This window comes from Balaenoptera ricei, chromosome 11 (assembly GCF_028023285.1).
Source record: "Balaenoptera ricei isolate mBalRic1 chromosome 11, mBalRic1.hap2, whole genome shotgun sequence".
Classification (NCBI taxonomy): domain Eukaryota; kingdom Metazoa; phylum Chordata; class Mammalia; order Artiodactyla; family Balaenopteridae; genus Balaenoptera; species Balaenoptera ricei.
This window is the reverse complement of record NC_082649.1, coordinates 80059882-80074820: the sequence shown is the minus strand read 5'-3', so window position 1 is coordinate 80074820 and position 14939 is coordinate 80059882. Positions and strand designations below refer to the sequence as shown.

At 43.4% G+C, this 14939-nt stretch overlaps 1 protein-coding gene across 8 annotated transcripts in view; it reads left to right on the top strand.

Annotated features, from left to right (window-relative positions):
• The first annotated feature begins 224 nt into the window (after window positions 1-224).
• CADPS (calcium dependent secretion activator) overlaps window positions 225-14939 on the top strand; it is a 474621-nt gene continuing 459906 nt past the window's right edge. For 5 of the 8 annotated variants that reach the window (XM_059937688.1, XM_059937691.1, XM_059937689.1 and 2 more), the window contains exons 1-2: window positions 225-364; window positions 473-668. In XM_059937688.1, the coding sequence (XP_059793671.1) occupies window positions 225-364; window positions 473-668 (336 nt within the window). Of the gene's footprint in view, window positions 669-14939 lie in introns of all 8 variants that reach the window. The other 3 variants (XM_059937686.1, XM_059937683.1, XM_059937685.1) reach the window with 1 other exon arrangement.

Here is a 14939-nt window from a genome sequence, read left to right as displayed (position 1 = left end):
CGCCCTTCCCCTCCTCCCCTCGTGCTTCTGAGTCTGAGCCCAGCTCTCGAACGCCGGGCGGAGGAAGCAGTCGCGGCGGCCGAGGCTGAGCAGCAGCGCGCTCGCTCCCTGATTTGGGGAGAAGCGGCCATCCGGGAGAGCCGACCCCCAGCTGCCTCCAGCGCCCCCCACCTTTTGCACCCCAAGCCAGGGGCTCCAGGGACACCCCCTCCCCAGGCGCCACCATGCTGGACCCTTCATCCAGCGAAGAGGAATCGGATGAGATCTTGGAGGAGGAGAGCGGCAAGGATGTGCTCGGCTCGGCCGCGTCCGGCGCGCGCCTGTCTCCCAGCCGCACCAGCGAAGGCTCGGGCGGCGGCGCCGGGCTGGGGGGCGGCGGCGGTGCCGGCGCCGGGGCCGGGGTTGGCGCCGGCGGCGGCGGGGGCAGCGGCGCGAGCAGCGGCGGCGGGGCCGGGGGGCTGCAGCCCAGCAGCCGCGCCGGTGGCGGCCGGCCCTCCAGCCCCAGCCCGTCGGTCGTGAGCGAGAAGGAGAAGGAGGAGTTGGAACGGCTGCAGAAAGAGGAGGAGGAGAGGAAGAAGAGGCTGCAGCTCTATGTGTTCGTGATGCGCTGCATCGCCTACCCCTTCAACGCCAAGCAGCCCACCGACATGGCTCGCCGGCAGCAGAAGGTAGGTGCGCCTGGGAGGCCCAGGAGTAGCGCCGGGATGTCGCCAGGCGGGCGGGGCGAACAATGGGAGCTGGCGGCGCAGCTGGCGAGGAGGAGCTGGAGGAGGAGGAGACCGCGCCCGGGGGAAGGGGTTACGAGGCCCCCTCTCCGCGGCTGGGCCTAGCCCAACCCGGCCCGGAGCGCGCCAGGAGCTGCCCGGGCCCGGCAAGGAGCCTGGAGCGCAGCATTCAGTGCCCGGGCCTCCCTGTCGGGGAGCGAGGCGCGCCAGTCCCGCTTTGTGGCCCGGGAGGCTCGTGGAGTGATTTGCAGCCCGCGGCGCCTAGAGAGGCCTGGCTTGCTTGCAGGGCTCCCAGCACTCTCCGGCGGCGGGCGGCTGCGCTCAACCCCCGGCCCGCCCTCCTGGGCGTGCGCTGGGCGGGCGGGGGCGCCCGGCAGAGGGGGGGCTCCGGTGCGGAGCGGGTAGAGCGCCTCCGAGCCGCTCTCAGGCTAACGCGGGCAGAGAGCAACCGCCGGGGCAGGCGGGAGAAAGCGAGCCCAGAAGGCGAAGCTTCCCGTGATGCTGCGAAGGGCACCCTCCTCCCTCCGCCCGGGTCAGCTGATCACCTATTAGGGTCGCCTCGGGGGTCCTTGGACATCGCTTCACTCTGGCTGGGCTTCCCTCCAATCTCCCTTCCCCTTGCTCACTGACCCCAGAGCAGGGGCACGCCGTCTGGTCCTGCTGCCCGTCAGCCCCTCTGCCTTCCTCCCTCTGACCCCCTTCTCTTCCCAAGGTGACTTCGCCGCCACCTTCTGGTTCTGCGAGGCCCTCCAAGCCCTGGCGCTGCTAGCTTGATAAAGTGCAGCTGGAAAAAGCCTCTCAATTATAAGCATCAAAAGCTTTTTGTGTCTGAGGCTGGCAAGGCTGAGGAGGCTCTGGGCTGCCTTTGATGTGAAAAAAGTGCCTATTTCTATCAGCTGTTCTCCAGCCAGAGAAAGGAGGGGTTAGTTAATGCAGGTCGAGGGCGTCGGACCAGAAGAGAAGGGGTCAGGTACCCAGCTGGAGTGAGTGAGTGAAGAAAGCATCCCGTTCTGTCTCTTTTAGATGAATCTGCAGCAGCTGGACTAACAGAAAAACCTGTGAAGCCCCTAGAGGGGCGGTGTGAGGGGCGATTAAAGCCAGCTCTAACCCCATCGAGGTTAGGAGACCCATTTCTTAAAATAGTGAATTTCTCGGTTGCTGTCATTTGAGACTGAATTACGTGCTGCCTGTAGTAGACTGCTGGGTTTTCCTATATTTATCCACCCTTATCTTGAGTTAGCACAGATTTCTCTGTTTGCTCTGCTTGTATACGTACACACACCACCCAGAGCTGATGATTTATTTCGGCTGTCACAAGCTTGGGTATCAGTTTTATTAAAAATAAAACTCATTTCCCGGTTGAGAAAGAGCAGGTGGGCTACACAGCCCCCTCGCAAACCCCCATCAGTGGTCCCTTGCTTTTTCAACGAGGATTTTGAACTACAGTAGAGCAGAAGTATTCTCAGAACAGTAAAAGGTTTTGGATATGCTTTTAAGGTTGGGTTTGGGTCCACAGGGCCTGATATTTCAAGTTTCAGGTTGGAATTATTTTGTTAATTGTGTCTTTATAGCAGGGGCAATTCCGTCTCCAAAAATCTATCCCATTATTAACAGCACCTGCTAAGGATTCCTGTTCCTTTGGCAATGAAAACTGTTGTCACTTAAAAGTTAAAAAACAAACTTCCCTTTATCAGTCAAAAGACTCTATAGCTCTGTCCTTCAAATAGAGGCTGAAATCCAGAACCAGAATGGGGAAAGAAGTCCATTCTCATGAAGACCCATTTCTTCTAAACAGAACCTTCAGCCACCTGAGAAAGATTGTCATGAGGCTAGTTTTTCTGATCTGATCTGGTGTGTTTTACCATCCATTCAAAGCTGTGGTTTTGAGGGGCAAGTGAGTTCTGTTTTTACACATGACCTTAATATCAGACGGACTCCAGGACAGATTGATAACACTGGCATTTGGTCAAACTATTTTTAGTTGTTGCAGCAGACTAAATACATATCCCGGCAAAGCTGCCTCACGGCTGTTGTCTATACTGGGAAGCTGAATATCTATCTCTTTATTACAACAGAAAACGAGTTCTCCCCATTACTATATCTTTAAGTGTTTCGTGCCTTTCTGGAAAAAGCTGTTCTGCTATTTTTCTCCAAGTAGAAAGCTTGAACTTTGATTTTTTTTTTTTTTTTTTTTTTTAAGACGCAGTCATTGAAAGTAACTAAAAGTTTGCGTAATCATTGTGGTAAAATTTAAAGCCGACAAATAAGATTGATGAATTAGTCTTGGAGAAATAGAAACTAGTTGTAAAGTAAACATGAGTTTGTAGTAGAACAGAAATGGATGAACTAGAAAAAGAGGAAAAATGATGTAGAGAAAGGGAATAGAGTGACACGGGGTGGGGTAAAGAGAGAACTGCCTATGAAAAAGAATTGCTGAACTGCGGAAAAGGTCATATTGTGAAATCCTCATGCTGTATTGCTTAAAGTTACACAGTGTTCTATGTCAATTATATCTCCATAAAGTTGGGGGGGAAAAGGTCATGTTGTACAGAGTTTAGCAGACTTTATGAAACCAAATAGTCTATGTCATAACACTGGCTGCCATTTTTCAAGTACCTACTATGTGCAATGCACCTACCTTAGGTCATTTTAAAAAAATAGACTTTAGTTTTTTAGGAGAGTTTTAGATTTACTGAAAAATTGAGAAAAGAGTACAGAGAGTTTCCATACAACCCAGACGCAGTTTTCCCCTATAATTATCTTCTGGCAGTATGGTACATGTGTTAACAATTAAAGAACCAATAGTGATACATTATTGTTAACTAAAATCTACAGTTTATTTAAATTTACTTAGTTTTTTACCTAACTTCCTATTTCTGTTCTTAGATCATTTTAAGTTCTCTTCACATTTCAGGAATTACATCCTCATTTTTAGAAAAGAAAACTGAGACTCAGAGAGGTTTTGTAATTTGCCTAAAGCACTATGTAGACAGGTGAAAGAGTGGGAATTTAGGCATGGAGTTCTCTCATCCTATCTTTTTAATATACAACACTGGCCAGGGATATTCTAAAATGAAAAAGAGAAGTGATAGCATGTCTCGTGTACTTCTTTACTCAGGATTGTTTCTATATGAGTCGAGAAAGACCTGCCCCTCCCCCTTTGGGCACCTATCAAATAGTCAACATGGCCAAAATAATCGTTTAAGTACTAACTTCATAAAGAGTCTGAAGGAGAGAGATGGGCTGTTAGCTGGTAAATCTGAACAGCAGACTGTTGTCAGTCTTTCTGTGCAGTTTGAGCTGGGGAAAAAAAAAGTATTTTAGCTCAGAAGAACAATTGGGAAGTAGAGGAAAAAGGTGCTATTGCTGGATCATTCTGATAGTTAATTACTTCGGTTTCACTTTTACTGGGAAAGAGAATGCCTAGACTTTCTAACACTCTTCCCACTTAAAAGAGGGGACTCGAAACAGACTATGTGAAAACATATTGTTACCGAACAAAGTTCGTGTGCCCAAGGCACAGTGAGGCCAACTGAATGGAAATGTAGGAATTTGGAGCAGAGAAAGGTTTATTGCAGGGCCAAGCAAGAAGAACGGATGGCTCATGCTCAAAAATCCCGAAATCCCTGATGGTTTGGAGGGCGGTTTTCATGGGCAGAATTTGGGGTGAGGGCTGCAGGGTGTGTGACTTTCTTCTGATTGGTTGGTGGTGATGTAACAGGGCGGTGCTCCCGGAATCTTGCTCTCAGCCAGAAGTTGCCTTCCTCTACCTGGGTGTGGGCCTTAGTTCTGCAAAAGAGCTCCAAGATAGTGTTACGTATATTCCTTGAGGAGGAACCAGGACCCTGACCCAAGGCTGCATTTTTGTTTCTTGACTGCTCCCAGCCTTGTTTCAGTATCCCCTCCCTTCCCTGATTAGCAACTGAACCTGCCCTTTGGAACTCAGGGAAGGTCATAGAGGTTAAATGAAGCCTATTTCCTGCAAACAAGAAACGGGGGACACAGAGAGGATTTGTGCCCGGGAGCCCCACAGGGTCTTGCTTGGTTTCAATATTTTATCATTTGTAGGTTTATTTTCCTTGTACTACAGTGAATCTAAATATAACATGCAGGTAATGATAATTTATGACCACAACGAAAACCTAGTCATCAGCTGTCACAATGTATGTTTCAGCAGCTGATAAATGACAATTTGAAAAACAGTTCTGAGCTTTTTTTTTTTCTTCTTTTGTCAGAATGCTAGAGTGAATACCTAGAAGTTGGCATGGCAGAGCTACACCATATGTTTCTAAGTTATGTAGTAATGGTGATGAGTGGCTACCTCATGTGAACTAGCTACTTATAGATGTTCCTGAGGGAATGTAAAAGCGGGCACTGTAAAGAATTCTGTGTAATGTGTAGATTAACATGACTAGTTTTTTGGTTTTTTTTTTTTTTAGTTAGCTAGGAACTATTCGTAACGCCTGGGTTACAAATGTCCAAAATGAGTATTATGTGTGCATATGCAGGTGTGTATACATGTGTGTCTGTATGTATATGATGAGAGAAAGGGGCAATCCTAAAGTTGTGTCAGTTCTATATGAATTCTTCATTCAAGAGAACTGTTGACTAGGCCAAATGTGTTGTAAGTTCAAGTTACTCATTTCCATGTGATTCAGTTTATATTTTGCCCTAAAATTATGGCTAACGTTGAGTCACTGTTAGCCAGAGAAATTCCTTCTTTATTCATTAACTTCTTTGACTTTGTTGTTTGCTTATGACTCAAAAGCCCATAACTTTCATAAAATTTAAGACCTAGTGCTAGGGAACTATATGTGTGTGTGAGTGTGTGTGTATTTTAAATTAATAATGGTGATTCATCCATTCAGATGTGCTTTGAGGCACTTGGGTTAGCGCCACTATTCAAAATTCTGAAGGGTTGTTTGTCAGTGCAACATACAATTTGCATTTAAAAAAATAAAATATTTTCACCTTTTGAGAAAACTAAACGACTGTTCAACCAGGATTCCTTCAAAAAGAATTATATGTTTTTCTCCTCTTCAGGGAAAGAATTGAATTCTTTCAATATGCTTTTTGGCATTTGCTCCCCAATCTTCTTGATGCAATGGGCAGGAACTGTTATGCACTGGTACTAGTAGAGACATTTTGAAGATGCAGAATACCAAAAAAGTAATAAGAGAAGTTCTTGCCTCATTACACACTTGGAATAGCCTTTTGCGTCCCTAAAATTGGACTGAAGAACAAAGGAAATTAAATCTTTCATTCCTAAAAAGTTGTACTGTGTAAAGTGGTAAACGTCAAATGATTCCACGGTCTTTTTCCGGCAAAAGCAAATTTAATACACAACCATAGGCCATCACATTGAAATATAACCAGTATTTGGGGCCCGGTGTCTATACAACTTAAGTTGGAATGATCAGGAGAGTTCTACTAACTTAAAGCTAAGTTCTAAAAGAGACCAGTTCTCTCTCTGGCTTCGTGGCAGAAACAGAAGATAGCTTTGAGATATGCTTCTGAATTGGCAACTTACGTTCTAGTTTGGAAGATACCAAATAAATTGAGAATAAGATAGTGTTTAATTGTAAGATGCTGATTGCAAATACTAAAGTGGGGGAGGGGGACAGAGAGTACGTATGTGCACGCACGTGCGCGCGCGCGCACACACACACACATACACACACAGGATTGGATATAATAGCAGGGAAAATCTTCATGGGGGAAGTAGAGTAGGGTTAGTGATGCCGAAAAGTCGGCCTCTGTGCACTGGTGCCGAATCGAATCTCAGAGACAGACTTTCGGGTGAAGTAGAAAAGAATAGCTTTATTGCTTTGCCAGGCCAAGGGGGACACAGTGGGCTCGTGCCCTTCAAAACTCTGGATCCCAACCGAGGGGGAATTTGGTGAGGAGTTTTATAGCAGTGGTTGGGGGTGGGGTGTTGCTGATAAGGATCAGGGTGTGTGTAGGGCCTGCATTCCTTTAATCTGGCCTCAGGCGGTCTCCTGATCTTCTCTCTGGAAGGAAGAATGCTTCATCAAGTAGATAACATCTTCCATTTGTTGGGGGGTTCTAGTTCTGCAGAAGAGTTCAAAGATACTGTTAATGTGTATCCCTTGAGGGGGAACCAGGATGCTGTCCCAAGCCCACACTATTGTTTCTTGACTGCTCCTCCCTTGTCTCTGCCTCCCCTCCCTTCCCTGATTAGCAACTGTTTGAACCTGACCTTTGGAACTCAGGGAAGATCATGGAGGCTGAAGCCTATTCCCTTCAAACAAGAAATGGGGGACACAGAAAGGCTTCCATGCCCAGGACCCCCACAGGATCCTGCTCATTTTCACTAGGTCTTAAAGAATTTGTATGATTTGTGTAAGCATAAGGAAAGGCAAGTATTCCCATTTGGAGAAGAGCATGATGTAGCAGGAATGTGGAAAGGAGTCATTGTTTCTGGGACTAATAGTCCCATTCTTTTGGTTGCAAGTGACAGAAACCCAACTGAAGTGGCTACATCAATAGGAAAATAAGGGGGAGGGGAAAGGTTTATTGGTACATGTAGTTGAAAAATCCAGTGCAGGGTGATTGACTGCAGGCATGGCTGGATCTAGGAGTTCAAGTGACTTCCTTGACAGAATAAAGAAAGCTGGCTGATGAGGAGAAAGGTTATGTATTGAAACTTGTGTTTGAGCTCAAACTCTGCCATTAATAAACCACTGATTGTGGGAAAGTCATTGTCTGTCTCTGGTGTAATTTCTTCATCTGCCTTATGAAGAGGGTATAGGGAAGCCTCAAATAATCTCTACTTTCACCTCTGCATATAATAGTTGATATTTCTTTCTGGGAAATGAGGTTACTAATTATCAAGACTTATAATTTCATTCAAACTTGTATTTGGTATGTTTTCACATTACAAAGTAAGGCATTGTCTTCAAAGAATCTGACATAAAGTTCACTATGTCTACATTTTTAGATGAGGAGGTGAGATCTTAAAAGATTATAAGGCTACAGAAATACACAAGAGACTCAGCCTATAGGATGAAACTGACCCAATATATATTTTGTTTTGTCTACAATGTATTTTTCAAATTTTTGAATTAGTTCTCAATATTTAAAGCTTTCAAGTTATTTCATGTAAAAATTTATATTTCTGGCTTCTCTTATAATTGGAAGATGTAGCAAAGCTGAGCCTGAGTTTTTATGAGTCTGCAAAAAGCAATAGAAATAAGACTACCAGCCATCACTTAAATAATGGAATGTTAATCACTTTTAACTAAAATTATGCTTGTTCTAAAGGAACATCATATGTATATGGTTGTTAGAACACCAGCTATCTGGTTCTTGCCAACACTGTCTCTTCTTGCCATTGCTGCTCAGATATTGATGGTCTGACCCTGGCCTCTGTAATGCATCCGAGAAAAAGATCTAGAATTTGGAACTCTGTGTTCCCTGTCTCTGGCAAGAGTTTCTCTGTTGGGATCAGATTTTTAGTTTCTGCAGAATTGGAAGGCTGACAATCAGAATTACCTTATTATTTTTTTTCTTTTGTCAGTCCAAGCATATAACAGAATTACTTCTCTGTTGTTAGCAGGTAAAGAAAAGCGGATAAAGTCAGTCAGTGATTCAAAGTCTGGTCATTGCTTTTGACATGTGATGGGTAGTGAAGGATGGTGGTTAAAAGCATAAACTCTGAAACTTGAATGCCTAGGTTTGCTTTCTTGGATGTACCCCAAACTGGCTCTGTGATTTGGGGCAACTTACTTAAACTCTCTGTGGCTCAGTTTACTCATCAGTAAAGTGGGGATAGTAATGGTAGCTCCATCATTGAGTTTTTGTGAAAATTAAGTGAGATAATACAGTAAAGCTCTTAGAACAATGCCTGGCCTGTGGTAAGTGGTATGTAAGTGTTTGTTCTTGTTATTGCTAAGTTGATATGTGCAATTTTGTGTTATTTTTATTTGTGAAAGGGCTGTATGTGAAGTTCTGACCAGAGCAAGCCTTACTGTTACCATCATCCTGATCATCATTATTGACATATAAGCCAACCCAGAAGGCAATGGTTACCATGATAGCATCGTCTACAGAATAGATGAGGTTGAGGGTACAATACATCCCTATTTCTCTTTTGTTGAGACACTTCATTAACTGCAGGCCATCAGTTCAAATCCCTGGTCAGTTTTGTGACCTAGTAGCAATAACGGTATTGTTGCATTTTTGTCCACCAAATGCCCCCACGCTATTTCAAACTACAATACCTTTGCTCATGCTCTTCCTTCTGTTAGAACATCTTTCTCACTTGTCTTCACTTGATTTGCTCTTGTTTGTTTCTTAATTAACTCAGGTGTTACCTCCTTCAAGAAACCGTACCTAAATCTTTATGTTGGGCTAAATGTTACCGTAATTCCCTAGTCTATTCCTCCTTTTCCTCCTATACATTATATTTAAATTACCTTTTCTGTGAGTGCCTCTTTCCCACTAGACTGTAGGAATCCCAAAGACAGGGACCACATTTTATTCCTCTTTGATTCCCCGTCTCCTAAAACAGTGCCTGGAACATAGTAGGTGCTTGTAGACGTTGACTGTTGAAATTCTGCACTGATGCTTTATTTCCTAGGAAGTTTCTATGGAGAGGACATGAAGGGCTCTTAAATACAGTCTGCCTCTCTCATGGAGACACAACTCACATACTTTTACAAAAGCTTCTCAGTGGAAAACATAGAGGGTAATCCAGTTACCCCATGGTTTCAAAATAATTCATGTTGCAGAAACATACCATCAGTCACCTCCCAGCCTGGTTTATTTATACCAACAACTGACAAATTTCTAGATCCGTTATAGAGGAAAGGCTTCTTTCAAAGACCATAAGCAATGATGAATTCCTTGCAGTGACTGACTCTCAGTTGAACTTGAATCACCGTAGTGCATGTTTAAGTGACCAAACCTTAAGCCAAGGTGAGAACTAAATCTCCATATTGGGCATATGTTTTATTTGACTTAATTCTTTCTGAAGGAAAAAAAATAATGAGCAGTCAACAGCACTAGCGAAAGTTAGGCTGTTGAAAATATTAGCACTCTCAGTATTGCCAAAGTTATATAATAGAATCTAAGTTCTACATATTTAGACATAAGTAAATACGCTTCTTTTCTCTACTTTTATTCTCTTATGGGATTTTGGCACTGTTTTCTCTCTCACTGTAAGCTGTTTAAAGTCCCTTCAGAGTGTAGTTAGAATATAAATAAATAATGACTGTAGTGCTATTGCATATTGGATATGGTAATAAGAATATAAGATGGGTGTGAAATATCTGTAAAGAAAAACTGCTTAGGTATGGATTTTTCTGACGCCTTTCACTAGTCAAAAGGAAAATTATCTTTGCTAAGCCATTCCTTTCATTTTAACAAGGAGAGCAAACATTTGAGAAGTTTGAAAAATAAATTGAATTATCAAACCCCTAAGTGTTCCAAGCTTCTGGCTACCCTTCTAAAATTGAGAGATTTGGAATAAACTGATAATATATTGATGTCCTCTAGAGCCTATGGGAGGAAAATGCAACCTGTCAATGTGGTGTTTTTCAGGATCACTTCATGCAGTAGGAAAGTTTTGAGATACTTTGCATTAACTTCTTTTTTTAATCCCTAAGTTTTTGGGGAGTACATGCTAAGTTTCAAACCCTCCAGGGGCTCTAGTGCTTTCAGAAAGACAATAGGATTTTGGAGAATATGCACAGTGGTACAGAGAAGCTAATGTGCCACTTAAGAAAGCACAGGGAAAACACTGAAAATTCTTGCAAATAATTATGCCTTCTGTTGCCCATGCAGAAGAACAGCCTTTTGGTGTGGATGGTAGGCATAGAGTTGTTTAAGCAAATGAGTTAAAATATATCTTGAACATCTCCTTTGGCGATTTTTCTGACAAGTACAGCAACTGTTGTCTATAAGGCAGCGTGTCACAACATACTGTGTTCAAAACAGTTCTTGGGGGCTCTTCCATATTCAATTTTTGTTTGTTATACATCATCAGACGACATTGTTTTGAACCACTTCTACATACAAGAAACTCACTAAATCCTGTAGGCAAAATATGGAAAAACATTTTAGACAGCTTTCCTGATCTCTAAGAACCTATCAATCTGCTTGAGAAGTTGAGGTACATCAACGCTGAACAGAGAGCTCATAGTGTAAGGCAGGATGTGGTGAGCCTCTGAATCTTAAATACTAGTGTTTTTCAGGTCTTCATCTTTGGCTCACTTTATGGGTTGATTATGTCCCCCCAAAAGCCATACATTGAAGTCCTAACCCCCAGTACCTTAGAATAGGGACTTATTTGGAAATAAGGTCTTTGCAGTTGTAATTAGTTAAGAAGAGGTCATTAGGGTGGACCCTAATCCCTTATAACTGGTGTCCTTATTGAGAGGGGAAATTTGGACATAGAGACAAGCACACAGGGAGAATAGCATGTGAAGAGGAAGGCAGAAATTGGAGTGATTCTTCTACAGGGGAGGAACACCAAAGATGGCCAGAAGCTAGGGGACAGATATGGAGTATATTCTTCCTTACAGCCCTCAGAAGGAGCCGACCCTGCCAACAGCTGTAAGACAATAAATTTCTGTTGTTTAAGCCACCTAGTTTGTGGTACTTTGTTACAGCAGCCCTAGCAAACTAGTACAGCCCTCTTCTCATCTCTGTCCCGTCTCTCAGCAACCTCACCACTGATGATGGCTTTGACTACTAACATCTCTACACTTGCATTCTCAAATCTGGGGCTCCAGGACAGGCCTCTCACCAGACCTCAAATCCGTACATCAGTGCTGCTGAAGGGGTGGTCTCACACTGGTGCAATCAGTGAATGTTTTGTCATGGGTCCACAATGAGATAAGGAACTTGCACTAGAATGTAAATCAACTCACTGCTTTCTTCCAGAAAGTCTTGCTACAAAAAAGTGTCAGCTAAATTGAACCGATTAATGATAGAATTGATGTAATTTCCAGTACTAGCACTTTATCTTGGTGCAGACCAGTAGCGAGCAGTTCACAGATGGCACAGGTCTACACATTACACTTGGAAGAGCATTGACCTACCTCCATCACATCTCCCCTAGGATGTCCTCAGACCACTCAACAGTGGAACTTCTCACCAACACTCCTTCCCCCTCTGTTTTCGAACTCAACGAAGATAAATTTACTGTCTTAGAGTTCTGGAATACCGTTCTGGTGCTCCTATATAGCCAAGCTATTCAAGGCTGAAGTGCACAACTCAACTTCAGATCTTCACTGTTGGTCATCGCGTCCTTGCCACCAAAGGATACACACATCCTGTTGATGTTTCTCCTGATAAAGTTTTCATCTCTTTCTCCTCTTCATCACTGGTGCCCTGCTTTGGGCCCTCATGATTGCTTGCATGGACTTTTGCAATAACCTTTTAACTGTTCTCTCTGCTTGCTTTCTTGCCCTCATTCCATCCGTCTACCATACTGATCATTCTGAAGCACCAGTCCAGTCATGACCTTTCCCTGCTCAGAATGCTTCTGCAGCTTTCTGTTGCCTACACAGGATAAACTCTAAACTCATTTGCATGGCATAACTGGGTCCTTCCTCCCCACCCAGCTTCAACTCCTGCAATTCTGCACACACCCTTGGCTTCAGCCTATATTAAGCCCTTAACATCCCTGCATTGTCATATGCTCTTTTGTGCCACAGTGTCTTTGCACATGCTCTTCCTCCAGCTTGAAAAGCCCTTCCCATCTTGCCCATCACACTCATAGGCAGACAGTGGCACCTAGGCATTAAAAAGAACAGGAACAAATAGTGACTATTTATTGGATGTTTACTCTGTATACTCACTGTTCTATAAATTTATAAGCTTTATCTCATTTATTCCTGATAAGATAGGTACTAATCCTCTTAACCCTACAGATGAGGAAAGCAAGAGGCAAAGTAGTTAAGGAACTTGTACTAGGTCACACATTTAGTAACAGGTAGAGGTGCGTTGGAGTCCAGGCGGTCTGACTCTAGCTGGCACTGTTAACCTTGCACTGTTTTAATTATATTATGGCATTGGGCACATCTTACTTCAATGTACACCTGTTTCTCCTGACTCTACAGAGATGATCATTTAGTATTCTCCAGTGTCCGGTAGATGGTGCACCATAATAGGTGCTCAGTAAATAGTTCATGCATGAATTTATGCCGGTTGAATTCATGATTATTTAGAGTAATAAACATTCCCTACCATTTATAGCAAGTTCACTGAGATAACCTCATTTCTTTTTTAAAACAAGCTTTTTGCATACGTGGAGTATGTATTCTAAATCCCTGTTTTGGAGTGGGAGTGGGATCCAGAGATGTCCTACTGACTGCACAGAGCCGTAGGACACCAACCTGGGCCTCCTGAACACATCTAGGGCCCTCCCACCGCGGAGCTGGTCTTGGAGTCACACTAAATATAGCCAGGGCCACTGAAGACTTTTGAAAGTCATAGTGACTCACGTTTTTAGATAGTCTCATAGCAAATATATTAAAATGTACCTCACTTCCAACAGCCACTTAACTTTTTTATTATGAAAAAACTGGAAAGGATTTTTTTCAGTCTTGCTTTTGAAACTGTTTGTCTATATGACTTGGTTAATAAATGACTGTGATTTCTCAGGAATCATAATATCTTCATAGGAACCTTGGCAAACTGAAAAAAAAACCAACCTCACCAATTGTTGTTAATTGGAGTGATATTTTAAGAGCTCTGAATTTAACAATGAAGTTGACATACGTTTGGAAGTCATTTAACTAAACATTTATTAATTTTGATTTTCCAGTTTTAGTTGTACATTTTGGAGACAGTACATTTCATTTAAGATCTCGGACTTTTTTTAGGCCCCTGGAAAATTTCGAGATTCTGGTCACTGTGCCTCAATTGCTTAACAGATAAAATAGGCTTTGACCAGGCTTGATAGGGGAAGTGGCATTTGAATTAAGCCTCAAACTAACTGAGAAGTTCAAAGGATGGGGAGGTGATGTATTTTGGGGGGAATGAAAGACACTTGCACGTATTCAGAGATGAGATAATGCAAAGCAAGTCTGAGGACCTCTGGACAAATAGGACTGTGTAAGATTCCAATATTGGAGATAAAAAGAAATAAGAACAAAGGTTTTGTTCATGACTGTGGATGAACACCACCAGTGTGAAGGGGTGGGGCGGGGTCGGGGGTACTTTATCCCGTAGGCCATGGAGAACCACTGAAAATTCTGAGCACAGCAAAGCCATGACCACTAAATGGTTTTAAGGAGATTCATCTAAGCGTAGTGTGTGGAGAGCATGGAGGAGGGAGAGAAGGGAGGGGTGTAAATGTCTTCACAGTGTGAGGACAGGTCTTGTATTAGGCTTGAATGTTTTATCCAACACAGATCATCTTTATATTTTCGTGGGGAAATTTGTAGAAAATCTCAGAAAATTAGTGCCTGTATGTAGAAGTGTCTTGAATCACTAGTTCAAAGGCATTCCATTAGAACAACTGTTGACCCTTCTCTGCAGTTTATTAGAGTAATTTTTATGTATTTGTCATAATGTGCAGGGTATGAGTGTTCATTTCTCTTCTTACAAATCTTAAAAAAGCAAAACAAGGTGCCTGCCCTTTAAATTATACTGAATTTCAGTGACCAGTATCTGATACCTTCCTGTGCAGGTGCAGAAACACTCCTGCATAACACTGGGGAGGACATAATGGCTCTTGGACAAAGATCATAGAGCTGGACCTGGTGTCATTTCAGAGAGTGTACATGTGATTCCACTGCACAGACCAGTTGACCTAAAGGATTCACATGGAGCTTAATCTGGCCCCAAGAGGGCCTGAGCCCCATAATAACCCCAGGTTTATATCAAGCCTACAGGAGGGCAGTGGAGGGGGCCTGGCTTGTGGTACAGCTATGGGATCTGGAGAGAACATTTCTAAGAGTGCCAGCCAGACTAGGGGAGATTCTTGAACTTGTCCCTACCACCATATGATTCTATTCCCCAAACTGACCCCAGTTTGCACAGGCATCTGCGGGGCTGGGGATGGGTGGGTAGGGTACATTCACACTCCCCGCCCTTCCTCACTTCTCAAGTGGAAAGATTCTGATATTAGTGGTAAGATTCCAGAAAAGATATTGGACTGCATTTATTAGTGGTCAGAATCCCTTACATTAAAAGGGAAGCGCAGGGTTCCCAGTAGTCTTTTTCTTCCTGCACATTGTT